The 27,258-nt window shown below is 40.4% G+C and overlaps 1 protein-coding gene across 4 annotated transcripts in view; it reads left to right on the top strand.

Moving 5' to 3' along the window:
• The window catches only part of arap2 (ArfGAP with RhoGAP domain, ankyrin repeat and PH domain 2), a 171,445-nt gene that overhangs the window by 120,881 nt on the left and 23,306 nt on the right, over positions 1 to 27,258 (top strand). For all 4 annotated transcript variants that reach the window (XM_084924105.1, XM_084924106.1, XM_084924103.1 and 1 more), the window contains exons 17-24: positions 5,376 to 5,478; positions 6,218 to 6,416; positions 16,393 to 16,456; positions 17,019 to 17,182; positions 17,869 to 18,081; positions 18,294 to 18,399; positions 21,016 to 21,163; positions 23,595 to 23,672. In XM_084924105.1, coding sequence (XP_084780231.1) covers positions 5,376 to 5,478; positions 6,218 to 6,416; positions 16,393 to 16,456; positions 17,019 to 17,182; positions 17,869 to 18,081; positions 18,294 to 18,399; positions 21,016 to 21,163; positions 23,595 to 23,672 — 1,075 coding nt within the window. The remainder of the gene's footprint in view (positions 1 to 5,375; positions 5,479 to 6,217; positions 6,417 to 16,392; positions 16,457 to 17,018; positions 17,183 to 17,868; positions 18,082 to 18,293; positions 18,400 to 21,015; positions 21,164 to 23,594; positions 23,673 to 27,258) is intronic.

Below are 27,258 nucleotides of genomic sequence, written 5' to 3'. Positions count from 1 at the left end.
CACACACACACTGCCGTGACAGGTTACACTGATAATCATGCGTGTGTGTGTTTGGTGAGTGTGCTACAAAGCAGCATCGACTTGCACCATTTTTAGCCCTGCACATAAATCTCAGTTACAGGTCACGGCGTGACCTCGGCAACAGCTATTATTTCTCCGTCGCTGGCGCTCATAATGGCCGTGCGTTTCACTAGATTAAGCTCTGCCTCGCTCCGTCTCAATCCTGCAACTTCCAGCGTTCCCAGCATGCCCGTGCACAGAGAGAGCCGGACGTCTCACCTCTCCACTGTCTGCCGCTCATGAATATTAATGTATGCAGATGACACACTCCCACCAGCAGCCTATCACCGCGCTGCAGGAGACCGTAGGTGTCATTTCCATTAAACATGGCATTTGGGTAATTTCACCGTGGCAGAGGACACCGTGAATTATAGCGCAGCCCCAAAACATACGTTGGCTAAAGTTTATGAATATTAGAAATCCACTCCTAAGGAATTAATGCAAAGGGAGTATGTTAGCTGGTGATAAGTTGATTTTTTTTTTCTCCTTGCCTAAAAATTATTTTCTTACTCATCTGCCTGTTCTGACAAGAATATTTGTAAGTCGATTCCGACCTTCAGATTTAGCTAAAAGCCTTGGAACTGCTTCTTTTTCGTCCTTTTTAGCTGCTCTTTTGGTGCGGTTTCATTATCTGTCATGTTCGTTATCATGTCCTCCTCTCGCACACAAGCTTTTTGGAAGAGCTTAGACGCCGACTTTGCAAGTGACATGGGGTTTCTATGTAGGGCAGGGAGTTTAGACTTTTCCGAGGTACACGAAAGCATTGAGGAGAAACTAAAAAACTACAAAAATACATATAGATAAGTTTGTGAATATTTAAAACACAGGTAAGTCTTGTACTGCAGGTTTCCTCTGTGAGGAAGTGTTTCTTAACTCACTCTTAGTTTAAAAAACTATTTTCTAGCACACTTAAAATAGCACGAGCGTGTGTAAATGAAGCCTACTTGAAAATTGAATTGAACCAATTTAAAAATCTGGTCTCTAATAAGGAGGGTCAGCTTTTTACAGTAATGTGTGAAATATTTCCTTAATCATGGAGTTTTCACATGTGCAATAAAGGACGGAGAGCTCTTTTGATTGCTGTGATAAGGTGGCAGCATGAGCGTGAAAATTGAGGGTTCCTTATTTGATTTTCATCTGTGCAAAGTAGTAGAACTGAAATTCTTACTTAAAGAGTCCCGGATAAAAAGATGAGAAGTGTGGAAGAATCATATCTTTGGATATGCCTCCAAAGCTGCACAGGGAGAGCGGTTCCATCTGGTTTCATCTGGTCGACCTAGGAGGAAACTGACGGTCAAACTTTAGGGTGATGCTGTGATCTTCGCAGCAGTGGCATCATTGTGCGAACAAAACAAAAGCCAGACAGAGTAGATTGAGGTAAAACATGCAAAATAACAAAGACAAAGAAGAAATATAGCTGATTTATGGCGGCAGAAGCGTGTTATAAAACTGTTTTGTCCCCACGGAGGAGGACATAGCTGGGAATTATCATTCTAATGTCCATGTACATCAAACTTGATGTCATACCCAAGTTTACCAGATCCGTCCTGCACAGCGTGGTGTGCAATAAAGTTTCTTGGGCTGCTAACAATTGCATAATTTGTATCATAGGTGCCTTAATTTCTCTTGTGGAAACGTGGTGGGACCAGACAGACAGCTGTACATCTAGGACAACATTTTGAACATCTCCATATCTATATTCAGATAAATCTGACTAGGCTGTCTGATATGTGTCACTAAGACTAGATGGTCAGGCTCACATAAAAAGACTTCAGACTCTTCTGAGGTGTAAACTAACTGAATCACCTCTTTGGTTGACTGTGTAATAATAATAATGGATTGGATTTATATAGCGCTTTTCAAGGCACCCAAAGCGCTTTACAATGCCATTATTCATTCACTCTCACATTCACACACTGGTGGAGGCAAGCTACGGTTGTAGCCACAGCTGCCCTGGGGCAGACTGACAGAGGCGAGGCTGCCATATCGCACCATCGGCCCCTCTGGCCATCACCAGTAGGCGGTAGGGTAAAGTGTCTTGCCCAAGGACACAACGACCAGGTAAGTTAAGAAATGGTTAAAACTGCTGCTCGATTTGCACTTTAACCATCACAAAGCAAGAGACTAAATGTCATTATGTGTTCATTTTCTTATTTCTGTCCATTTATTTTCTTCTGCTAATCCAATTCAGGGTCACATGGGGGTCTAGAACCTATCACAGCTGTCATAGGGGGGGGAGGTGGGTGCAGTCTGGACGGGTCACCAGCCTGTCGCAGGGATAGGTTAGAGAGACAGACAACCATTCGGGCAATTTAGAATCACCAATTAGCCTAACCCCATGTGCAAGTGTTTCTACTTTGAGAGAAAGGAGCGCAAACACAAGGAGAACATGCAAACGCCAGAGCAATGGATTTGAACCCGGGACCTTCTTGCTGTGAGGGCATAGGGCTAACTACTTTTTTCTGGTATATATGTGTATATATTGCTAGAATAATAGACGGTTACAATATTAAGCGTGGTGTATGTGCAAGGAATCCCTGTGAGGCAGGTCCAGACTGCTATAACGAAACAGCCAGAGTGTGCAGATATCTCTAATATCTGTATTTCAGGTACACAGCACAGGCTGTGAGGACAAAAAGGCCACACAGTTGCTGTTCAAACCTCTGTTTGCGAGAGCCAAACAATGGCCTAAAAGTAGATGACGCTGGATGAACTAACTAAGCTGTAGCAGGGCCCAGTATGGGACAGACGAGGATTATTTTGAACTGTGAATCATGCAAAGCTGCTCTCACAGATACTAAGAAAAGGAATATAGAGTTGGAAGTTACCATAACAGGCCCCCTTTTAAGAAATCTCAAAGTCACGTCATCTCGCAGTCTATGAATAAATCCCGCTACAGGACAGAGGAAAATGAGTGACTTCAAAGTAAAATCTTTACTAAAATTAGTGTTTCTATTGTTGTCGTGTGCTTGTTACCTTGTGTGCCGCTCGCCTGCTGCAGCGTGATGTTATCTGTATCATTTTTTTGTCCTTTGTTACAGTGCATAACCAACCTAGTGACTCTTTTCCCCTGCCTGAAAGTTACACAACAGCTAAACTTTCAAACTAAATGTAAATTTAAACAACAGCAAGGACAGAAATATCCCTACAGAGATCTCTGCTCCAACAAATGCTGCACCCTGTACCAGGGCAGGTAGGACCGAATTTGATCACCGTTTAATAAAGGCAGGTTTTTGCAGAAACCATCTTACTGCCTTAAGCTGACTTCTCCCACCAAACTGGTGTCCACATCAACTTTTTTTAAAGGCATAAAGTTTGATAACTACATGTAGTTTGCTGTTGTGCAGATAAAGTTTATCCGTGAGGTGGTCCATAGGGGACAAACCGTTTCAAACTGATGCCATGTACAACACAAAACAGTGACCCATGTTTGCTTCTTATAGCTCATGTTCTTGCGCACATCATTATTTCAACACCTTTCTGTCTCTCCTTCCTTCTAGTTTGCTTCCTGTTTCTTTCTCTCCTCTTCCCCCTCAGCCGCTCCCTCCCTCTGGGACTCTCATGATGCAGCGTTCATCTCTCATCTCTCTCTTGTCCTTTCTTTACAAAGGAATTTTCCCCAGCTCATCAAGGTAACCCCGCCCCCGCCGCTCTCTCCCTCGCACTTCCTCTGGGACCCCCTTTCTAACAAGCACCTGCAAGCCTCCCAGCGCGGAGGCAGCAGGGGGGGATTGCAGGGAAAGGGGGAGGGCCAGGTCATGCAAAGAGCGCACAAACACCCATGTCTCTCCTGTTCCCCTGACACGCTTTAGAAGCGAGCAGCTTGGCGCTGCCGTGACCCCAGCGACACGCAACCTTAAACAGCCGTCGCTGTAGCATTTAGAGCTGCCCTCGTTGTAGCGCACCAATAGAAAGGGAACTACTGCTCGCCAGTATGTACCGACCATTAAGCGAGTGATACTCTGACCCGTGCACCTTCACTGAGGGAGATGGAGGCAGAAACAACAAAGATTAATAGTTGCCTTTGGGTTGCCGACACCTGCGAGTGTGGGGATGGATGAGTGTGAAAGTATGTGCATACTGCCTATTCTTTTTCTCTTTTTCCTTTTTTTCATTTCACGTGTTTGGTGCACGCACACCTTCAATTTTTATGCTCAAATATGTTTTCAGGCAGGTGAATATCCACCGATGATCTGATCTGCAACACATTTAAGCAAAGACCTGTACAGTGATCACAACAAGAATCTTATTGTTATTAAATGTTGTTAAAACAACCGACTGCTCCTAATTTTATAAAAGCTGTCCTCTTAATATAGACAGTGGAGCTTGGTGGGTGAAATCCAATTAAGTCTTGTGATTGTGATATACGGGGGGAAGCTTCTTTGTTGTTGCTTTATTTACAGATTGCCGATGGCATTTGCGTCAACACGTAAGGTGGGATAACGCCTCATAAAGTGTGTTTCGCATTAAAAGTATAGAATGGTGGGAAAAACACTAAATACAGATGCCATGATACATGATACATGAGCCAAAGTCTGTTTGAACTGTGCTGTAGTGAACATTTTTGATAATCATTTCCAGTTTGCAGTAAAACAACTTTAATGGTATTTGCAGTTTGCAATTAGTAATGGTTCTTTGAAGGAATGTATTTATTTGTACCAGTTTCTGTTTGACCCCTTTGTTAGACAGGAACATGAAATTTTATATGTGGTTTAATGAATTACAGCACCACAAGGCAATGTTAAATGAATGCATTGAAATTGATGAAAACTTTCTCCTTTTTTCTTTTACCCCATTTTTGCTCCAGTCCTTGTACCTAACCACTTATAGAGGAATGATTTTTTTAATTTGTATTTTAAGCCACTTAAAACTGACCTTTGAATCATTCATGCATAGAAAAGTTAACAAAATATAAAGAAATGACCGGTATCTGTACGTTGGCAGTGTGTCTCTGCAACAAGTCTGAGGCACTGAGAGCACAGCAAAGATCCCACATATAGAACATTATAGAGGCTAAATACTAACGAACTTGTGTGGCAGAGCACCATAGGAGTGGTGAATAAACAAACTCGCCACTCTTAAACAAATCTGGTAGAAGAATGTAAAACAGAAGTGGCCTTTAGAAAGGCACTCGACTCTCAGCTGCTTCAGGAAAGCTGCCCAGCAGATCTGCCTGGATTTAACGTACGTATCGGTCGTGTGAAAAATGAAGCTAGATTTGGATGCTTTGTTAGCCGTTTTCTGTTTTTCTGTGTGCGTCTGTTAGGCCGTTTTCATTTCCTCGTATCTGATAGTGAGCTGTGCATCTCTGGCAGGGCTGTGTTTACCGTGGAGCTGTACCTGCAGACGGAGCGACTGCTGATTTTCGGAGCGGAAACACAGGAAACACAGCATGACTGGATCCAGGCGCTAACAAAGGTGACACAGTTTGCAGATACAGTGCACAATGACACTCGTAAACAATTATTTTCTTTGTGTCTTCAGTGAGCCTCAACCTACCTTTGCTTATTTCATTAAGAGATGTAGTCTCTCTTTCCCTTCCCTCACATACTGACAGAATCATTCAACACTACACAAACCTGTCCCTGTTTTATCCTCAACTCCCAGGAAACCCAATCATGGACACTGCAACACACAGCATCTTTAATCAATACGTTTTTAGACCTAGGCACAGTTGAGTGTTTCCGCTTAAATTACAGAACAGTGTCTAAAGAATAGCAGTGAATGTGTCTACGGGTGTCTGTTTAAGGAAAATGAGGCTTCAGCTGTGCTATTAGTTTCACATTTTTTTAAAAAAAACAAACATAAAATAGGCTGTTGTCGTCACCCTGCCGGGCAGTCGAGAGCAAAGCAACTTAGAAGTTTCACATTTATATCATGGATGCATCTTTCTTGAGAGGGACGTCACCTAGGATTTTGAAACTGATAACACAGGTGTATCCACTAAAAATCTCAGAAAATATTGAATCTCAGTGACCTTGACCCAAAGGTTAGAGGTCAGTGGTCAAGTTTTCAGAAAATCTTGTCAATGTAATGTTTTGCAATAACAATGCAAGTACTAGGAGGCTGAGGGGTAGCACTGGCCGCTGCCTGTGTTTTTAATTACAGACATTCCTAATAAATAAGACTCCTTTTTGTTTACTTATCGGATCCGCAGTGCTTCATCCCACCTAAAGTTGAGGGACTAGTGCGGAAAGAGAGTGAACTGATTGGCAGACTCCACTACAAAGAAGGTCACGACCTGTACTACTGGAGGATGGGCTGGTTTATGCTGGAAGGCTCTTCCCTGCACTTCAGCTCAGGAGAGGAGGAGGGAGAGGAGGAAGTACTTCAACTCAAGCAACTGCAAGAACTCAGTAAGCATTTTTTTCCCCCCTGCCTCTCACTGTGTGCTCATGCTGGGAGCTCAGTGAAGTTGCCGTCTGTATCATTAGCCAGATAAGAAGTTAGATATTGTAACTCAACGTAGGTTCAGTGGTGCATAATCAGGTCTGAAAGTCCAGCAAACTTGAATTTAATAGACAGACCCTCCCTGTCTTGTTGAAGAAACTTTGCTCTAATAACTTTTTGTCCATGATAACATAGTTTGGCTCCTGAAAGTCTTGGCTTTACTTCTCCGTTTTGACAAGTAACCATGAATCATCTTATCCAAGTATATTAAAAAATACATTACATCAATAGCAAGGTTACTGTCTTTTCTCCAGTTTTGAATTGAGACACATTTACTGCACAGAAGTACGAGTGATTATACTTTCAAGATTCAGATTTTTGCACACATAGTATACTTTTATATATTTAAATTCACCAACTCAGCCACCTAACAGTAACGACACCATGTAAAGCAATCATATGAAAAACTCATTAGACAAAATGCATTATACAAGTATAATCATGTGGGGGGAAAAGTCACATGCACAGGACTGCTGTGCGGTTCTGTGCAAAATGACATACGCCCTTACTGCTTCCATAGTAATTAAGAGGAAAAGACAGGACGTGGGCACCTTGTAGTCCTTGAGTTGACCATGAACTCCTCTGTTTACCAAAGTATTCGAGAGTCAGATGTGAGGCTGTCTGTCTGACACCTTAAGCTTGACTGAAACTGGGTCATGCAACAGGGCAATGATCCCGAGAACAACAGCAGATCTGCAGAAGAATGGCTGAAAAAGGAAAAAATCAAAGTGTTGCAATAGCCCAGTTTATGTCCACACCTCAGCCTGATTAAAATACTGAATACATTAGCAGAGCTGTATATAAGAAATGTCTGCAGACCTCATTGAATTGAAGCAGCATGAAGAAGAGCGAGACAAAATTCCTCCACACTGATGTGAAATAATGATAAGAAGTCATACAGAAAACCATTACTTTAAGTTATTGCTGTTAAAGCTGGCTCATCAAACTATTGAATCATAGGGTGTACGTCTTTCACAGGACTGCAGAGATTCATTTGAAAAATTTTCTTTTTTACATGACTGCAAGTTTAGCTTAAAGGATTAATACAGAGACATGATTCTCAGTTTAAACATGATAGGTCCCGTGTCTGAATCCCGGACGAGCCCCCAGTTTGTCACTGCCTAACTCGTAAGGCTGCAACAAAAAGGCTTGGCACACTATTTGCATTTCAACAAAGTAACTTTAAAAAAAAACTTGGCTACATTAAATGCAAATTTAATTAGATGTGAAAACTGGTGGGATCAGTGGTATGGACATGTATGACTACTAGCATGCTAGCAGACAGGCAGGTGAGTGAAAGACAGAAAGACGTGACAACAACATCTTTACAGTTTGGGAACATAGGGTTCAGGTGCTCCCAGTTGGTACTGACAAAATCTTCCCTGGACCTCAGCAATCTGGAACTCATGCAGAGGAAAAATTGAGGGGGGTCGTGGGACTTATTTGAATTACTATAAAACCCCCAAACTTTAATCCTGACTGCCTTTAAAAGAAAACCCATTACTGACTTATGTACACATAAAATTTATTTGAACCTAAATAGTAAAAGTTATATTGCTCTCTTAGTTAACACAAACTGTATACCTCAGCTTTCCCTGAATTGCCACAGTCTACATGAGCAAACAATCCCTTAAAAAGCTTCTGGTGGGCCTCTAATAGGCAATAAATCAGATTTTTTTCTTTTTTAATCTCAGAGCCCAAAGCAACCATATCTGTTTATGCTTGATAGTGTCAGCGGTCAATTGCTGTAACTTCATGATGAATGTGCTGAGATTTGTGGCTTTGTAGCATTCGCTCTATTTTCATATACTCTCTGTAATTTCCAAAAAAACTACCAATCCATAACACCCTCTTACTGCTTGCATTTATACCTACTTAATGATGTCGGAGGATGCAAAGACATTTCAGCTTCTCACACCATTACACATTTCAACTGAATCTCACTCCTCTATCTGACTAACTTAGTTTTCCATAATATGAAAAAGAAGAAAAAGAAAAGACAAGCTCGGAGAGGAGGAGCAGAGGAGAGAATAAGAAGCTCCTCCGGTAGAGTGAGGTCAGTAAATGTCAATATTACGTAATGCATTGACAGGTGATCGTCATTCAGATGAGATTCGGCTTCCCCAGAGCTGCTAACAAAATCTTTTCTGAAAACATGATCTTTTTTTTTTTTTTTAGAAGAAGAAGAATTCATTGCTTTCAAAAAACCACATAATGTTCACAGTATGAGGGTGTCACGGTAGCACTGTTCCCACAGCCCACTTACACGAATTTTGCCAATATGTTCTCATTTCTGGCAAAACTGCAAGTTATTTAAAGGACAGTCGGTGCGGAGTGGCTGCCAGTCAGCGTGGAAGGTTCAAAAGTTCACGCATAGTTTGGCAGATAATAAAGATTTTGGAACATTTCAATGAATTGCGCCAGTGTGATGTGCGAACAGAAGGAGGGGAGAATCAATGGATCTTTTTAATCCACTTACAGCTCGACATGGATCAAATCGCGCAAAGCGCCGCCCCATCTTCTCACCTGGGGCGGGATAAAGAACTGCAGTGGTGTTCATTTTTATTCCCGGCTTTCTCAAACCATATTTGTCACAGCCGGGGAGCCGTTAGCGCCAGAAGGGACTGTGTTTTGTCAGGGGATGGTAGGTTCTGGAGCACTGAAAGGATCCCTTTAGGATTCACAGTCTGTGACATGGGATTAACTGTTATTTTCTCTACAGTGACACCACCGCATGAAAGGTGCCCCTGTGTAACACTCGGGGATTAAATAAATACACTTTTCAATTAAAAAAAACAAAAACAAAACATGTTTCCAACACGGTTCACTTCAGACTGCATCAGTTTTATTTGCAACTATGATGTCTGAGGATTTTTTCTTTCTTTTTTTTGCATCTGGCTGCCAGAGTTATAATCATTCCAATCACCTCTAAAATGCATTTAAAAAAGATTTCCCGCTGACGATAAAGCACAAGCCTTAACTTTTGTCTTTTATTCGTTTTATTCTTAATTGCCTCGACTGTCATTTATTCTCTATTCAGCCCAATGACTAAACATAATGATTTATTGATCCTTGCCAGTTATTCGGTATTCATTTCTCTTGGCTATGAAGCACTTGTAACTTGTTAACAGCAACAAAAAAGAATCATATCCCCAAAAGAATGAGAGTGCAATACGTCTTAAAACGGCTTCCCGGGGGCTCAGCTGTGTACTTGAGAGGAGATTGATCTTTTTGTGATGTCTTGTGTCAAGATATCTGCGGCACAAATAACAAGAAGCAAAGTAAAATGAGGAGAAAATGACAGATAGAGCTCGATAATCATTAACCTGTCACGTTGCACAAATCAGCCTTCCCACCCAGAACTTTGTGAAATGAAAGGTTTTCAAACAAGATAAGCACATTAAGTTTAAACTCATTCAGTGCGATTTTTCTCAGTGGATTTCTCTTTCGGCACTGGCCTAAATAGAAAAAAAAGGAAGTTAATCCCACTGCTCTGCTCAATCATCTAAAATTTGAGATAGGCATCAGCACAAGACTGCTGTCCAGCACATTTGGCAGTCACATTTAAAATGTGTCCACAATGAGGTTTGTTTAAGGCAAAATTAGATTTTTAAAAAACACATTTTTAAGATATGTAACAATCGCCGGTCACAGCTAACACAAGTTTCAAAGTCGCTGATAATTCATCTTTAAATGGATGCTAACGTTAGAAATAGCCAATTCGGATTAGATTAGAATTTTTCTCTTAATGACATGCCACAACGTTACATTAATATGTTATGTCATTTGATTTTTCTGAACAGTATCAGTAAGTTTGAAGGTGCTGTTATGGAAAATGGGGAATACCATGTAAGTCCACTTTTCCAGATACATTGATGAAGGTCCTCCCTGGAATTTCTTTAACCTCTTGTAGCACTTTAGAGCTCAATTTGTGTGACAGGTGGTGCTAATAACATATACACAAGATTGCTTATAGGGTGCTTATAGATAACAAGATACAAATGGTGCCAATACATCATGACACAGTCTTGTTTTTATAGGAATATAACCAGATTACGACCACTTGGCAGACAAGTTAGTCAGGTCTGCTATTTCAAAGAGACCAGTTGCAGACGAGTTGCACTTCTCGGTGTAGTCTGACTAAGTTGCTGTCAATATCTTGGCAAATCTATTTGTGCTTATAAATTAGACTTCAAATATTAGCAAACCTTTGCTAATCTGTCTGAAAGTGATTGCAGTCAGTTTGAGTCAGGCTGTGATTGGTTGGAGACAGGTTGCCTCCCACCAAGTAACCTGTGCAACTGCCAACTACCACAAATGAGTGCAATCGCTCGTTGACCACTGATTTTCCTACTTGCAGGGATATCGCAAACCTTCTTTTTTGCCGGTGTGACAAGCGTCATAAAATTGCGAAGCTTTTTTTTTAGTAGCCGGTAAAAGTGACATCTAAATCGACCGAAGACATTTGAAACTGGCCATCACGTGCGATAGGTAAACCAAACACAGAAATCAAACATATTGCACAGTCACACAGTAGGTACCTGCCGATCACAAAGTAACCACACCCCAAATAATACCCCGCTTTATTGTCTTTACTGTAAATAGTTCCATATTTTTCAAAATGAATGTCTGTATGCTATAACAGTGATTGAGACACAGACAGTAAAAAAGATGAATATAGCTTGTGGAAGTCCCTTAAACCTGCATTATTTTTAATGGTCAGCAGGGGGCGACAACTCTAGTTGCAAAGCCTTTTGGCTGCATAGAAGTATATGGAAAAAGGGCCCTCTACTCTCTCGCTTAGTGAGCTCAGTAAACACGATCCTGATGATTTGAGTCGTTTACAGTTCATATTGAATAAAACATAAAGTTAATTTTTAAGTGTTGGTCAGTATTTGAGTCAGAAAGAAGATAAATCGGGATCAGTGGCTACGAACTTGTCAATTGCAAGTCATTAGCCAATAAGCATGCAGTGTTATCTATCCTACAGTCTGATTCACGATACCTATGCTCATCTTTTATTGTATGACTGAGATGAGTCATTTTTCTAAAACATATAAATAGTCTGACAAACAGACTTTTATTTACAGTATCTTTCCATGCCATAGACAACCAGCAGGAGTTGCAAGTACAGGGAAAAAAATAAAAACAATCACTTTCTTTCTTTCCAGTTGTATTTACTGGCAGCTCAGTTCCTAAGACACCACCGTGTGTAATCAGACCCGAAGCCCTGCAGAGGTGGGACGGTCATATTGTGAGCTTATCACATAATACTTGTAAAAATAAAAAGGGGAATCAAAATGCGCTAATGGAAATGTGGATTTAAAATTGCTCACATTTTGTGAACAAAAACTTAATGAAAATTTCCTCCAGGAAGCTCAGTGCAAATTAAAGAGAGAACAAGGCCGCAGAATTAGTTCCTTATCACACAAACATATTAAGTAATAAAAAATTTCCAACTGAGCTGTAAGATGGATAAAAGAGGATTGCTGTGTGTTTGTTCAAACGGCTATGACAAGTGTTTTGCATTTACCTGATAACACTGTTAATAAACCTCTCTCAAGTCAATATCAATCTCTGAAGTTCTTTACTTTCCCCTTTTGTTGCTTGGATCAGAATGAAACACTGCGCCCTTGAAAATCTGCCAAAGAAAATAAAAAGCAAATTACTTGTTAAGAGAGACTTTTGGGGATTAATAGTTTTTGCTGTTTAGCTCAACATACAAAGGCCTATACGAGTACAAAGGATTTGCTAGCCAAAATAACACTGTGATGTGTAATGCTTTTACCAGTCGTCTATCTCGCTTGTGCCAACAAATTGAATTGTGTCTGTACAGATTATTGATCAGTCTGTTAAATATTCAATAGAGGAAATTGAAAAGTTTTTTTCTTGTCACTCTAAAGTAATGACAGTTATGGATATTTCACACAAAGAATAAACTACACACATAGGAATTCTTAGTTTTTTCCCCTCAGGGTACCGAGAGTCTGACTGAACCAGATTAATAGTGGGGTTAGTTTTAGCACGACTGAAAGCAAAGGGTAGAAAAAGGTAGAAAATCAATATAACTCGACTTGTATAGCTTTCCAATTTATAGATTATATCTTGTTTGTTTAATCCTGGAGAAACAAAGTGTGAAGGACACTCTGAAGTTGAGTTAAAGTAACCAGCAGCAGAGTCCTTGTAGAAGCACGTCTTTCCAGTCAGCAGCCAACTTATTGCCATCGAACAGTTATTTTAGGACCGAGCTCCTGCCTAAATCAATGAGCCGAGAGCCATTACTTTTATTTCAGAGGTCACCAGGATGCAAAAACCTTCCCACAAAAAACGTGTTTATCTTCCAAATGATGTTCCTCCTCTGCGTACACAGCATTAACTTACATTGTGTGCCATCCAGTCCATCACCCTTAGCTTATTCTACCAGAGTCCTAAATAAATACAATGACTGACTTTTGATTTTATAAAAATCCAATACTCCAAAGTTTCTATGGATTTTCATAAAACTTATGTGTTATTTATATACTTGTGTTTACTTGTGTATGCTTTGCCTGATTTTGCTGCTTACCGTGTTTGTGGTGTTCCAAAAACATGTGTTACACAGTGCCCTCCGGTGGGCAAACTATGCAACATCAACACATAACAGAAGCTCTTTACTTTTAAAACTTTCACTTTCAAATTGGCCAATAGAAAGTAATAGCAATAACAGCAGCCTGCTAAAAAATTGGTCAGGCTCAAATCATGTACCTCAGTCCTCAATCACAGAGAACTAGAGTCTTGTTGGGGACCATCTGGCAACAACCGGTAGTTAGGGAAAAATGAGTCATTGCTGGAGGTTGCTGCCCTTTTAACACAGGCCTAGAGACTAGGGGTGGGTTTTAATAATCGATTTATCGATTAAAATCAATTCTGGCTTGGATAACGTGATATTGATTCATTAAAATCCTGAATCGATTTTTTTATATAAATGTATTTTGCCCAAAATTCCAGAATCTCAGGTGAAACGTCACAAAATTTTGACAACCACCAAACATTTAAAACAGTAAATGAGAGCAGGTACACGGCTTCTGCACAAAGACGTAAACACAAAGCGCGATGTGAGATGTCGCCTTTCTCACCCGACTGCACGGACACGGTCGGGGCTGAAAGCCGACAGCTCGCTGATTCTGATGTTTCGGCGGGTCCGCGCTTTGTGTTCACGCCCTTTTTGCGGTGATTCTAAAGCTGTTAGTTTTATCTCTCTCCAAACAATATTGACCGAACCAGCAGCAAAAGAAGATCCAAACTACGCTTCACATAAACATCGTCATGGACTCCCTCTTACTTTCGCTGTTTTGCTTCTACCACGATAAAATCAGACTTCATGCACAGCTCTCTCTCTCTCTCTCTCTCTCTCTCTCTCTTTCTCTTTCTCAGTGTACTTCAAGAACAGTTTCCCGTCTATCCCCGAAATCTGTTTTCTGCATTATTCGCTTGCTTGTTACGCACAAGTCTACCGTTATTTACAGCGCTGTCTGCCAATGTTTTTTTTTTTTCCTTTTACTTTCTTCCGAAAAGAAAACCTAATTTCTGCCGTTCAATACTGAACAAATTTAAAATTTTTAAAATTATACAAAATGCAAAACACTTAGCCGTGTCTCTAATAAAACCGCTGTAACTTCAGAGGTAATGTTCATATGTTGATTAATGGTTTTCTTTCATTTTTGATGTACTGCAGAATATTTTTATAAAATCCCAGGCCAGGAAAATCACCTTCATGTTTTTCTGTGTTTTATCTTCAGCTATTTTGACACAAAGGCATCTGCTGTGATGCTCACACCTTTGATAAAGTCTGGAAAGTGTCAGCTTCCTTTTTATAGATACAAAAATATGTAAATGTGTACTGATCTGAATTATAATATTTCTGACTGTCTGAGGCGAATCGAATCGAATTGAATCAAATCGTGGATCGAATCGATTCAGGACCTTGTGAATCGGAATCAAATCGATTCTAGAAATTAGTGACGATACCAAGCCCTACTAGAGACTGGTTGCTTGGTAAACATGTATATTTCCTGACCAGTTAGCGACTAATTGCTTGCAGTCGCTAGCATGAAACTGGTCACACAGAAGTGCACAGCGCTGTACTGAAAACCTTGTGATTTTTTTGGTCCTCAGTAGGTTGCCGCGGTCACCAATAGTTTGCATGGAAGATCTCAGCTAGTCTGCAAACACTTGCAAATTACTTGCCAACTGGTAGTGAAAAATACAATGCAAACAGGAAATGGAGAACATTTACCTTCATAGGCAAGGTGTGTAAAGCGCTTTGAGTGCTCAGAGTAGAAAAGCGCTATATAAGAACCACTTCATTTTCCATAGAGAAATTGCACTTTTTCAAATGTTTTGGTAGCAGCAATATGTTTTACTTGTGTTGAACATCCGTTTCCAGTTTGCATTAAACTTTATTTTACAGATAAGCTAGCATTTTCCATGGCGACACCCACTAACCACCCACCAATTGGTTGGGCAATGCATATGTTTAGTGATTAGATTTTTCTAGGTGGTCACCAGCTGGTGTCTAGGCCTTAGTAACTGTGGTTTTAAGTAAATAATATTTAAATGAGTTGGTAAACTATGGATTCTCCTATATATTTCTATGCAGGACACTTTGAGTGCCACATCCCTGCTGTTACAACCTATAGCACACGTACAGGATAGCTTTTTTAGAAAGCTATCCTGTCCATATTATGGATACAGTCAGCCAAGAAGAAACCAAATACACTCTTATATCTATCTGTACTTTAGTAATGAGTAGATACGCCCGCCACCACACTATAGAAACTGAATTTCAACTACACACAAAATTTCGACCATCTGATTGGCTGTTTGGGGCAAGCGCTGCTATTTTTACTGTTACTTACTAGATTTCTACACAGGATTTGTCTCTGTGAGGAGAAACGAAGCGAAAACACTCATTTCCCCCCGATTTTTAATCTTCTGTAACAAAGCATGTAATTGTCTAGCAAGTGTTTCTACTGAGGTACAGACCAATCTCCAAAATTCAACAGTTCATTAAGGTGAAGTCCTGCTTCTTTTTTCGATTTTGATTCTTTCTGTCTATATATGTGAGCACAACCAGTGCTCGAGTGTGATGAAAGTGCCAGATGTTGTTGCTAGGAGATTTGTGCAGAGCCTCATATCTTTTTTTGTACTTTCTCTGCTGCGTGTGATTGTTGCCATGATCCAAGCAGCTGTTTGAAGCCCCAGAAGAGATTATGGCAGAGCGCTCGAGTCCCTGTGCCCAGTTTCTGTGGATCTTACACTCTTATTCCGATTTCAAAAGATTGATTCTGCAAAAGAGGAATGCCAGTAACCTTGTATCTGTTTTCCTTTCCTTTCTGTCTTTTATTTGATGTCTTAAATACTGCGCACAGTGCAATCTTGTTTAGTTGCATTTCAACCAAATTTATGTAAACCTTGATGACAAATGAAACCAGTGTTTACGCCCCACTTGCCTTGCTCTTTTAACTCGGCCGTCAGACGCTCGCACACAGCCTGAAATCATGTTTCCCATTACAACAAGGAAACGCTATTAACTCCAATGCATTTGGCATTTTCCATCACTGCACTGTTTTCTCACTTATCTCATTTTCCCAATGTATACCTACACCTTTGAAAAGCCCAGTCAGATATGTCTAGATATATTTTAGCAGGGTGTTATTTAACTGATTTAAACAGCAAATGTATACTTAAGAGCCGATGAATGAATGCATCACCTCTCAAGTTCCATGGCGAAAGTTTTCTCAGGCTTTGGAGTGAGATCAAATAATTCTAAAGATGTTGCTCATTTGAATGTATGCCTGCATTTTCTAAACCTTGTTGCCTTTTTTTTTAACCCCACTCCAGCTGTCTCCACACATACTGAGGGTGAGGACAAGATCCAAGTCCTGCTGATGGTGGAGTGTGGAAGGTATGTCTCTAAGGGGGGAGAGGGAGAGGAAAAAAGCCTGTGCTAATTGGAACTGTATTAGCAATACAGCAACAATATGTTTTATGCGGTCCTGTTAGCTTCAACTCAGCCTTTTGTCTTGTTAGTCCAAATGCACCTTACCTACTGTAACCATCCAAGGTAATTAAAACCTCGCCTCAGTTAGAGTGAAGGTGTGAGATGGCACGTAGCATCGCAGCCCTCACACAAGCCAACCAGTTTAGTCTCGCTTTTAGCGTCGTGCAATAAAACTTTGTCTTTAATTGCTGTTTGTTTGTATGTTTTTTTTCTTTCTTTCTTTTTTTTTTGATCAAACCTACTGGGAAACCAGCGGTTGTTTATAGACGTGTGTTCTGTAGAAGCTCTTTGGATTCCTTTAATCATGTCGGTTGTTAATTTAATGACTTAGCAGCGCGTTTCTAAATATATGAACTTAAGGTCATCGAATAGGAAGCGCCGTGTTGTACGGGCAAATCACAGGATGGCATTCTTCACCGGTAATTACTGTGTTTCTGTCTCTCTTTTTTCACATATATATAAATAGAACAGTTTACATTCATGGCTTCAACAAGATGGATTTCACTGTGTGGCACTCTGCTATCAAACTGGCTGCTGGCACAGACGGCAATGCGCTCGGCGACCAACAGCTGACTAAAAACGGTGTTCCTATTATAGTCGACAGCTGCATTGCTTTTGTCACTCAGTACGGTGAGCTACATTGTATCTCTCAGCTAAAAGAGTTTGCTGTTTTTCTTTAATTTGAAAAAAGAAAGTTCTGCATTACTATTATTATGATTTCCCCTTGAGCAGCTGATTCATCCAGTGCACTGTGTTGCGATGAGAGTTTCATGCTTTCTAATGTTGTCTGGCAATGCGCTGCCATTATCCTATCTCTTCCCTTTTAAAAAACAGTTTTAGAAGTGTGGAAAATAAATGTAGCACAACTGCACTCTGCTGTTAATCAGAGGAACGCGCCATATAAAGTTAGAAACTGCATCATACAGAGTCCTGGCTTGGTTAATGTATGGTAACTGTGGACTTTTACAGTGTCACGGTAAGTAGTGTGCTGTATAATGAGGGATTGGAATAAAAGTTAACTCTGAGTGAGACTGTGAAATGGCACAGAAGGTTAATATACCTTGCACTGACAATTTTATTCCACCTGCAATTTAGATTCAAATGTGCTTATGCAACGTTGTTAAATCCTACAAGTCACACTGTCCATAAGGCTGCTTACTTTTCTATAAATGCATCCTGTCATATAGAAAATCTACATGCTGTCGTTTTCTCTTGGAGATGCTACACGGCAGAGCTATTTGTCATTTGGACAGAACATGTGCAGAAGGAAGCTGGCGATTTCTAATTAATCAGCTGTCTTCTGACACTGTGCCCAGGTTTGTGCCAGGAGGGAGTCTACCAGAGGCCTGGGAATCCTGGTCGAGTGTCTCACCTCCTGGAGGAGTTCACCCATGATGCCCGTAATGTGAAGCTGAGGGAGAAGGAGCACCAACTTCAGGATGTGACTGACACGCTGAAGAGCTTCTTGTCTCAGGCAGAAGATGCACTACTGACCAAGGAGCTCTATCCATACTGGGTGTCAGCTCTGGGTGTGTGAGCTTTCTGGCATGTGGGATGTCAAACACTATAAAGTCTGCAGAGTTGTAGGAAAGAGAGAAATACACAAGTCCACCATGCTAAACTGCGAATTTGCAGAGTCATTTTAAACATACTGTAAAAACCCTTTTGTGGCATGTGTTTGAACATAAGCTTTTGTGTGTTTATTCATTTTATTATATTTCTTCTCTGCTTGGTTCGGTAGATGAGAAGAACGAAAGGCAGAGAGTGAAGAAGTACTCCGCTTTCATAGAGAGCTTGCCAAAGATAAACAGGTCAACCCTTGAAGCCCTGCTGCAGCATCTTTACAGGTAAAAACGCACGAGATCACAGGCATCGAGCTATGACATGTTTAGCATTTGTGTTAGTGAAGCTGTTTTATTACAAAGGTCAACTTTTACATTCTGGGAGGGAAACTTTAAGGGTTTTTAAAAACTCGAAACCTGAGGCGCAAAGACGACTTAAACAACATTGTGTTAATAAAAATAACACAACACAGTAAATAAGATGATAGAGCTGGTTTCTAGCCACTGAAGAACTAACCCTGTACTCTAAAATGCATCTTCTATTTATGTACGCTCGCTATCCACACTAATTATGTGCTACAGATGGAGCAGTGGAAACTGCTGCACCTACACAGTGCAGACAGAGTGGGTGAGACACAGAGAGAGAGAGAGACCAGGGACTATTTTTTAATAACCATAAATAAGTGGAAGGATATCAGCCTACCAGATAAACCTGTTGAAAATCCTAGCATTTGCCAGATTCTTTATTTCTCTGTAGTTTGTTGTAGCTGTTTTTATACATGGAAAACAGCTAAGCTCATAAGCTAATTAGCTGCATTAGCTAACCAAATTTATCCTACCTGTGCTTAGACTTCACAGGGAGGTTTTCTGCTATAATCTAATTTTATTTAAATTTTTGTGTTTAAACAAACTTTTACACATTTTAAAAGTAGCACATCTAGCTGTTTCAGAGCATTATTTTCGCACCACACAGCTAGTTAGCAGCTAAAAGCTAAAGCAACCTATTTGTTAGCAAGCTAATGTAGCTAGTCAGTGCTGAGATTTGGCATAAAAACATTACTCATAGCTTTCTGGATTATATGTATTTTACATATTTTGCAAAGTGCAGTCCAAATGCTGTAGCTTCAGCTTACACAGATATAGTAACTGTTGGGAATAAAATGATTAAATGAAGCTGGTTTTTATGATTTTTATATACACATTGCGATTTGCTCATGAAGAGTTAGCACTCTGTGTTTTGAGGGTGGGAAGCTTCATTCAGCACTATGACTGAATTGGATTATTGTGATTGATGTTGAGTGCAGAGGTTTTGCAACATGCTTACTTATCATAACTAGTTAACAGTTAGGATGATTTTTGTCTGAGCAGAATGTCCCGAACTTAGACAAACATGACATTTGGATCCTTGAGTTATCAGTAACAAAAAATGCCCACGGCACACACAGGCAAAGTTGAGTGCCAGACAACTTAAGTTATGCCATCCATTGTTTCACTTTTTATCACTGGTATCAACTTCTGTCTCCTGCGGCCGGCAGCACAATGTAGCAGTTAGTCATCTTTTGGTTGTTAGCAGATGGATATGACACGAAAACATCTTCACGCAGTGTAAAGTCAAAGGAGAACCAGGGTCACATCTGCATGACCCAGCATCTTCGTGATGCACAAGTTTTTCTCTTACTTACTGCAGCAAAGTTCAAAACCAGCCTAATTAGTTGGACCACTTTTGCAGCAACTTGTTGGCACTAATTGGGATTAAAAACCCATTCTTTGATAGCTACTTTGCAATATTATGCATTTGTAAGTTGTCCTAATGTTCTTATCTGACCTTGTTGCTGATGAAACAAGTGTGGCTCTCCAGAGGCCGCTCTGCATCACAGACAAAACGAGCATAGCGGTTCAAAGGTCATGAGGCCCGAGCGGCCCTCTGGTTGCTGCTTGTCGCCTGCTGATTAGCTGCATTGTTTCCTCTATTCTCCTAATGACCCCCGTTTTTTTTTTTGTTTGTTTTTTTCCCCTCCATCTGACCAATACTGTTAAATATTCTTTCAAATTAAGTCTGTTTGCTGAACAGTGAATGCACTGAAAAGTTGTTGTGGGGGGAAAACAAACCAAGCTGAGAAGAAAAAGATTGTTTTTGTGAAGTAACAGTGTCCTTCGGTTGAAAGCGATGAATCAATTCCATATTGTTTCTAGCGAGCGCTGGCATTTTTCAACTGAGACAGATTGTGTGGCTCATTATTAAAGACTCAGGCAATTAGCAAACACATAGCTGAGGTCTACAAAACGAGCGGCGCTATTTCTGGCTGTGCACTGCTTTTTGTTTCTTTTCATGAAAATCATATATTTTTCCCTCAGTTGGTTACGCCGCTGAATTCTCTACTTCTTCACCTCAGGATGATTTGAACTGTGGAGATTTCTAGTAATAAATTACAGCCGTCTTGCGCGTTGTGGACTGAAACTACTGATTTACTGTTTGTTTTACCTGGAGTGGAAATGCAGAGACAAACAACACAGAAGATACAGAACCAAAGAAAAAGCTTGCACAACTTTGATACTGTGCTGCAGCTACAAAAACCCCTTCTTCCACCTCTTATGTTGTTTTTTAAATATAAGCACACTGCTGTCTTTGTGTATCATTCACTCGATTTCCCTTGGAAACCTGCAGTGGATAGATTTAGCTCCTTTTGATATAGGTTGTTTAGAGAAGACTTAATTGACTTGATGCTTAATTTGGAGCGAGGCCTGATGTTTCATTCAGCTCTCTGTGTGCTCGTGCCACAGCGAGTAGTATGAGTGGGCTTTAGAGGCCACGAGAGCGATTCAGCAAAAGATATGAGCCACTCGTGTCGACCTGCGGGTACATTAAGGGATTTTCTAAGCATGTTTCTCTCTGTTATTCAGGATCCAGCAATGCTCCCACCTGAACCGCATGCCAAGTGAAAAACTGGCTTCCGTTTTCTCCTCCTGCCTGTTCCAGACTCGAGGACAAACCACACAGGAAATTAGTGTGGTCCACGACCTAATCAGCAACTACATTACGCTCTTCAGTGTAAGTCTGAAATGTTCTTGTGTTTTATTTTTTTTCTTTTGCGTTGATAAGCACGAAAAACCGATTGGACGGAGCTCAGCTGCTTGACATGGATCTTCCTCTTGTACCTTAGATAACATCCAGTTTTTATCGCATAAACACACATTGCATAAGTTATAAAAAAACAACCAAAAAACAAAAAACAAGATGGTTGGTACATTCAGTAATATTCAACTCGGGTTATTGCCGCGTTGTGTTATTGCCAAATGTACGCTGCACAGACAGGTGGCACAGATTATATTAATAAAGGAAAAACAGGTCTTTTAGAACAGAAAAGTAACAGTGGACTCTGTGGTTCAGGACATGTTTGGTTGAAGTAAAAAACGAGCCCAGCCTTGTAAAGCTCTCTTCTATATGTGTGGAGTCTTTCTGGTATCACCAATATATCTGATGCTATCTTTAGGACTAAACGGCCATTTTTTTCTCTTGTTTCTTGTTTTCTGTTGTTGGGTTAAACAACTTTTAACTGTGATTAAAGTTAATGTGCTGTTTATCTTTCGTTCCTCATGCCTGGCTCACGTGATTATAATCTGGACTTCTGCTTGATAAACATTATAAAGAAATGCAGATGCCTCCACACGTCCCATCCTCTTATACCTCAAATGACCTTAGCAGATTAATAATAGTCAGACACTGGTAATAAATGACATAAACAGCTTTGTATATGTGGTTTAATATAGAGAGAATTTATTGTTTGTACTTTTAAACATTGCAGAGGACTTTGAACTGTAGAAGCAAAGACATCCTCACTTTTTAGACCTGCTTTGCTTTGAGCTGAGCTTCAAACCCACGGGAGTTTACATTTCATATGATGCATCTTACATGAATCAGTCTCTCAAGTTAAAACTTGTCCGCAACCTCCTTGCGACTAAGAAATATCAGTGGTTTCCATGTGATTGCATTGAATGTCTTCACACAGTAGTTACCATGACACACTTTTGATTGGAGGGTAATTATCCAGGTTGCCTAGTTGGACCAACATGCTCTAGGTAACCGTTGTCCAACTCAGACCGACAGCAGTCACTCTCAGACATATTGGCCAAGGTTTGCAAGTAATTATCATCTAATTTATAAATGCAGACAGATTGACAACATAATGCAATTAATTAGAGTCATACTTGAGTGTAACTCATGTGTGGCGCCTCTCTTTGCAGTAAGGCACTTCAATTAACTGGTTGCCAACTGGGTGTATTCCCATGATATTCCTATATTTTGGGAATTCTCCACACCGTGAAGGCAGCGTGGTGTTTTCTGTTTTGTTTTTTTTTAAGGATAAAAATCTGGCCTTCATTTGAAAACTGGGTGAAGAGTCGGAAAAATATAGATCTTATCTTGCGAACGCTGTCATGTTTCGCACAGTCAGTGTCAGACGTGTTTATCATTCATCCTGTAACACAGGATAGAAGCTGTAATGAATGTGTAGACAATCAATGGCGGAGTAAAAAAACCAAAACAAAGTATCCAGATATTACCATATTGCATATCTAAACCAAGCTGCAGGCATGACTTTATTTACACTCTCTTACTTACAACCATCTGGGGAGCTGAAGTGTTGTTGCCAAATCTCCACAACAGGCTTGACTTTGCTGATGTGTGGATGGGAAAGAGGGGGGGAGCTCAGGATCAATGTTACCCTTGGAGAGCTGCCTGGCTTATGGGATACGCAGCACCGACTGACTGTTAATTCCCTTCGGAACGCCCGGATCCCTCTTTTTCTAACGTAAAAGGAGGTTCATTCACTCCAAATCGGTTGGCGACGCCATCATTCGCATGACAAATAGCCATTAAGCCCAACCAATCATGAGCCCAATAGCGCAGAATACGCTCAGTGTGACCATAAAACGAGCGAGACGCTTCGCCAATTAAAGCACCAGTTCTGTGGTGGCTTCTGTCGACGGCGCCCATTATCAGGCCTAAACACACACACATACACGCAATGAGTTTCCCAGTTTGTTTGGATTTTATTTTCAACCCCAATCTTTGCTGCCACTCGTATAACTCCAACAAAGGAAATTGTTCTCTGAAAATGATAATGATGTTTAAAAAAAAAAAGTTGGATTGGAGAAAAAAAAGTCATTTCCCACACAGAGCTTTATGAAAGAAGAGACTATTCCGTGTCGAGCACTCATCGCAGCCAACTTTCTCTTTCAAAATGAGGTTTTAGAAGTGTTAGCTGAGCAGCTCACTCTTTCCCAGGTTTAATCTGCTCCTCCACGTATCGCATTTAAGCGCTGAAATTAATATGACCATCAAAAATGGCTGCAGGATTCTATCAAGCAAGATGATGTTTCTCAAGTGCGGTTTACCTGATTAGAAACTTTTCTCTGGCTCAGTCTGAATTGACGTGTGTGTGTGTGTGTGTGTGTGTGTTTTGTGATGTTTTTTTCAACAGGTCAGTGAAGACCAGGTGCAACAGATGGAGAGAGAGAATAGCTTCATCACACGCTGGAACGACAAGAAGGACACGACAGTAGGTCGACCCGCAGAACCCGAATGGAAATCACAAATGGGTGTTCAGTGTGTGTGTGTGTGTGTGTGTGTGTGCGCATTGATTTGCCTGCGTGCGTCAGGGACTCTAAAATGTGGGATTCGTTTGAACAGGTTTCCTGTTTTTCTGGCAGAAATGAAGGGAGAGGCAGGAGCAGGCGGGTGAGGAAAAAGGGCTTTGTTCTTGTTAACCTTTACAGCAGGTACTTTATGCCTGGATGCCTCAGCCGAGAAAAACATTTGGTTCAGATAACTGCGGAGGAAAAAAAAAGATGAAATCACATGCCGCTGCTGTTGTTGAAATCTGAAATAAGTTGTTTATGAGCGCTCCTTTCTGCCCCTGCCTTCCTTCCTCAGCCTTGTCCGTAGGGTTTCACAACAACGTCGGCTGCTCGGGGGCAAAAGAGTTACTCAGTGGAAAGCAAGTGCTATTAGAAAGCCGTCGGAGGTGAAAATTGGGATGACGTTTTGATTTTGGATGTGAATTCGGAGGTCTTAAAATAGGAAAGTTATTAGTTTTTTCATTAAGAGCAATTATTTAGTGTAATTACAAGTCAGCGTGGAGAACATTTCTCTGTGGAGATAATAGGTATGTTTATTTTAGGGATGATTTGAAATTTTAGCAAAGTTAAACTTTGCTTAAAGTCATTTAATGTTACATTAACCATCTCGTTTTACTGACTCGGTTTGATCGTTTATGATCACTCGCTGGCTTTGCTGTAAAGGCCACTGCCAGACCGTGGAGCAAAAGCTAAAGAGCAATTGAAGTCGGTCTGTTCCTGATACGAAGGTGAAAAGTTTAAAGCAGTAAACTGAAATGTCCATAATATTGATCTTTGTTATGCAGAATCGCCTTCCACTTGCACTCCGCTTCTAGAAATATGGAAAAAGTTGGTAAAGATGAGATTTCCCACCCACAGATAAATGCCACCCTTGTGCTTATGTATGCATGGGGTGTATTTATAGTGATGTGTGGCTCAGCTTTACATAAGCCATCATGTAAAAAACAGTACTTCAGTTGCATTTTTTTTTCAACAGGCTATCTGAAAATGGTAAAAACTGCTTTTCAGCTCTGGGTTGTTACAAAAAGGGCAGAACTGTATTAAATGCACCGGTCATCATTCATCCTGTTTTTTTCTAAACAGCAACTGTTTCAGGGATAATGTAGCATTATTATAAAAACCATCAACATTCAGTCTATAGATTCCTCTGGAGTGGAATTAATCAACAAACTCAAGAATGTGAGAATTAATTTTTATCCTGCACGGGTGGGTGCCGCTTCCATCTCTGCAAAGTTGAGCAAACCTTTAAAAAGAGAAGCAGCTAAATAAAGCTCCTGAGACACAGGAGTAGATTTCACAAAAAACTTTTATAAGAGCATGCTGACCTTTGTTAATTAGCACTAAAGTATAACGTACAACTGAATCTAATGGAATATAGCTACTAAAGTATTGGGGGAAAGAGAAATCACCAAACTGACTGGGGTGTTGATGCCAGTTTTCATGTCAGTTCATCATAAAGAGCTTTAAACAGCGTCAGCCAGCATGGCTGTAGTCTAAAGAAGAAACTGAACGACTGTGTGTGTAGCCTAGGCAGAAGCTGAAGTATGAATAAGAAGCTTTGCAGGACAAATGGCTCTTGGGTTTTCACTCGAAAACCATGAGACGATTGTCTCCACCTTCACCTCCAGGTGAAGGTTCTGACCTCATCTGTTTCGTCTTCAAGGAAGAATGGCAAGAAGACACCCAGCAAGTGGATAGTATAGTTCGACTTAGGCAGTGAGTAAATCAGTGATATAATGAGGTGCGAGACATTGTCATGCCTTTTAAATTCAAAGTGCCACTTGAAAAATCGATGCTTGCATTTACAGCCAGGCCGAGGATGGCTTTGGTTAGAGAGATTAGAAATGGCTTCATTCTTTACTCCATAATCTCCTTAAAACCCTTTAAAACATTTAAAACTTCCCTTTTCTTTTCTCTACAGTAATCAGCATGTTTTTTCCCCTTTTAATTATCTTGCAGCCCACAGCTGTAATGTTTGTAAAGTGGTCCCGGTATTCCTCCCAATACACAACAATGAAGGGGAAGGAGGAAAGCAAGATGGCCCCATATCTGTGTGTGACATTTTCACAATTACAGCTTTAGCTCCATTGGTTTGAATGACTGTAATTTTTGTGTCATTTGAGGGCCACAGGAGTCAGAAGTGGCTTCCTCCCTCTTATCATGCGATAGTTCTCCCAGCACAAAGCCAATAATGGACCTCAGTTCACCTGCACATTAAAATGACAAAAGAAAAGTAACTGTAATTTCAAGATATCCTAGAAAAAAGAACCCTTGTCGTGCCCACTTAGTTGTTAATTCTCTTGAGACAGATTACTGCTCCCGCTGCATTGCCAGAAATCCAGATTAGGTGCTATAGCTATGACCCTGTATCTCAAAAATATAAATTCATTTTCACGTTTTCACTTAACTTTTTTAGTTTTTCACACCACCGCTTTTTAATTTGATGAGCAGAGGATTAAAGCTCCAGCACTTGGAGAAAGGTGCTGTGATTTATACCGACAAGCGACACATTACTTGGAATTTGACCTCTTTGATGTCGGGCAGATTTAAAAACTCTTTTTTTTTTAAATTTTGCATAGCTTACATTGAATTAGAAACCTCTCTTCTTCTCTTTGTGTTTCTGCAAGTGAAAAATGAAAGTCAGAGTTACGGGGATTATTTCTGAAACGTGCATGTTTCACATCTTCAATCAAATTTTAATATTACGCAAAAACAACCTGAGTAAACACAGAATTCAGTTTTTAAATGATGATTTTGTTTATTAAGGGAGAAAAACTATCCAAACCTACCTGGCCTTGTGTGGAAAAAATAATTGCCCCCTAAACCTAATAACTGGTTGTGCCACCTTTGGCAGCAAGAACTGTAATCAAGCATTTGTGATAACTGGCAGTGAATTTTTCACATCACTGTGGAGGAATTTTGGCCCACTCTATTCTGCAGAATTACTTTAATTCAGACACATTGGAGGATTTTTCATCATGAACAGGCTGTTTAAGGTCATACCATAGCATCTCAAACAGGTTTAAGTCCACACTTTGACTAGGCCACTCCTGAACCTTCGTTTTTGGTTTTTGGGTTTTTTTTTTTTTTAGGCCATTCAGAGGTCGACTGATGGTGTGTTTGGATTATTGTCCTGCTGCAATAACCCAACTGCTCTTGAGCTTCAAGGCATGAATTAGACATGGATTTCCTGGTAGAGATCAGAATTCATGTTTCCATCAATTATGGAACTTACGTTAGTTTTACTCCAGATGTAACAGGAATCAAGCCTTCCAACAAGTTCAGCTTTTGTCTCGTCAGTCCACCGAATATTTCCCAGAAGTCTTGGGAATCATGAAGATGTTTTTTGAGATGCGCCTTTGTGTTCTTTTTGGTCAGCAGTGGTTTTCTTCTTGGAACTTTCCAGTGGATGCCATTTTTGCCCAGTCTCTTTGTTATGGTTTAATCATGAAGTCTGACTTTAACTGAGACAAGTGAGGCAGTTCTTCAGATGTTCTGCGTTTTTTT

Source organism: Perissodus microlepis, chromosome 3 (genome assembly GCF_051167445.1).
Source record: "Perissodus microlepis isolate ML-2025 ecotype Zambia chromosome 3, ASM5116744v1, whole genome shotgun sequence".
In the NCBI taxonomy this organism is placed as follows: Eukaryota; Metazoa; Chordata; class Actinopteri; order Cichliformes; family Cichlidae; genus Perissodus; species Perissodus microlepis.
Note: the sequence above shows the minus strand (reverse complement) of the source record. Positions and strands in the feature narration are given on the sequence as shown.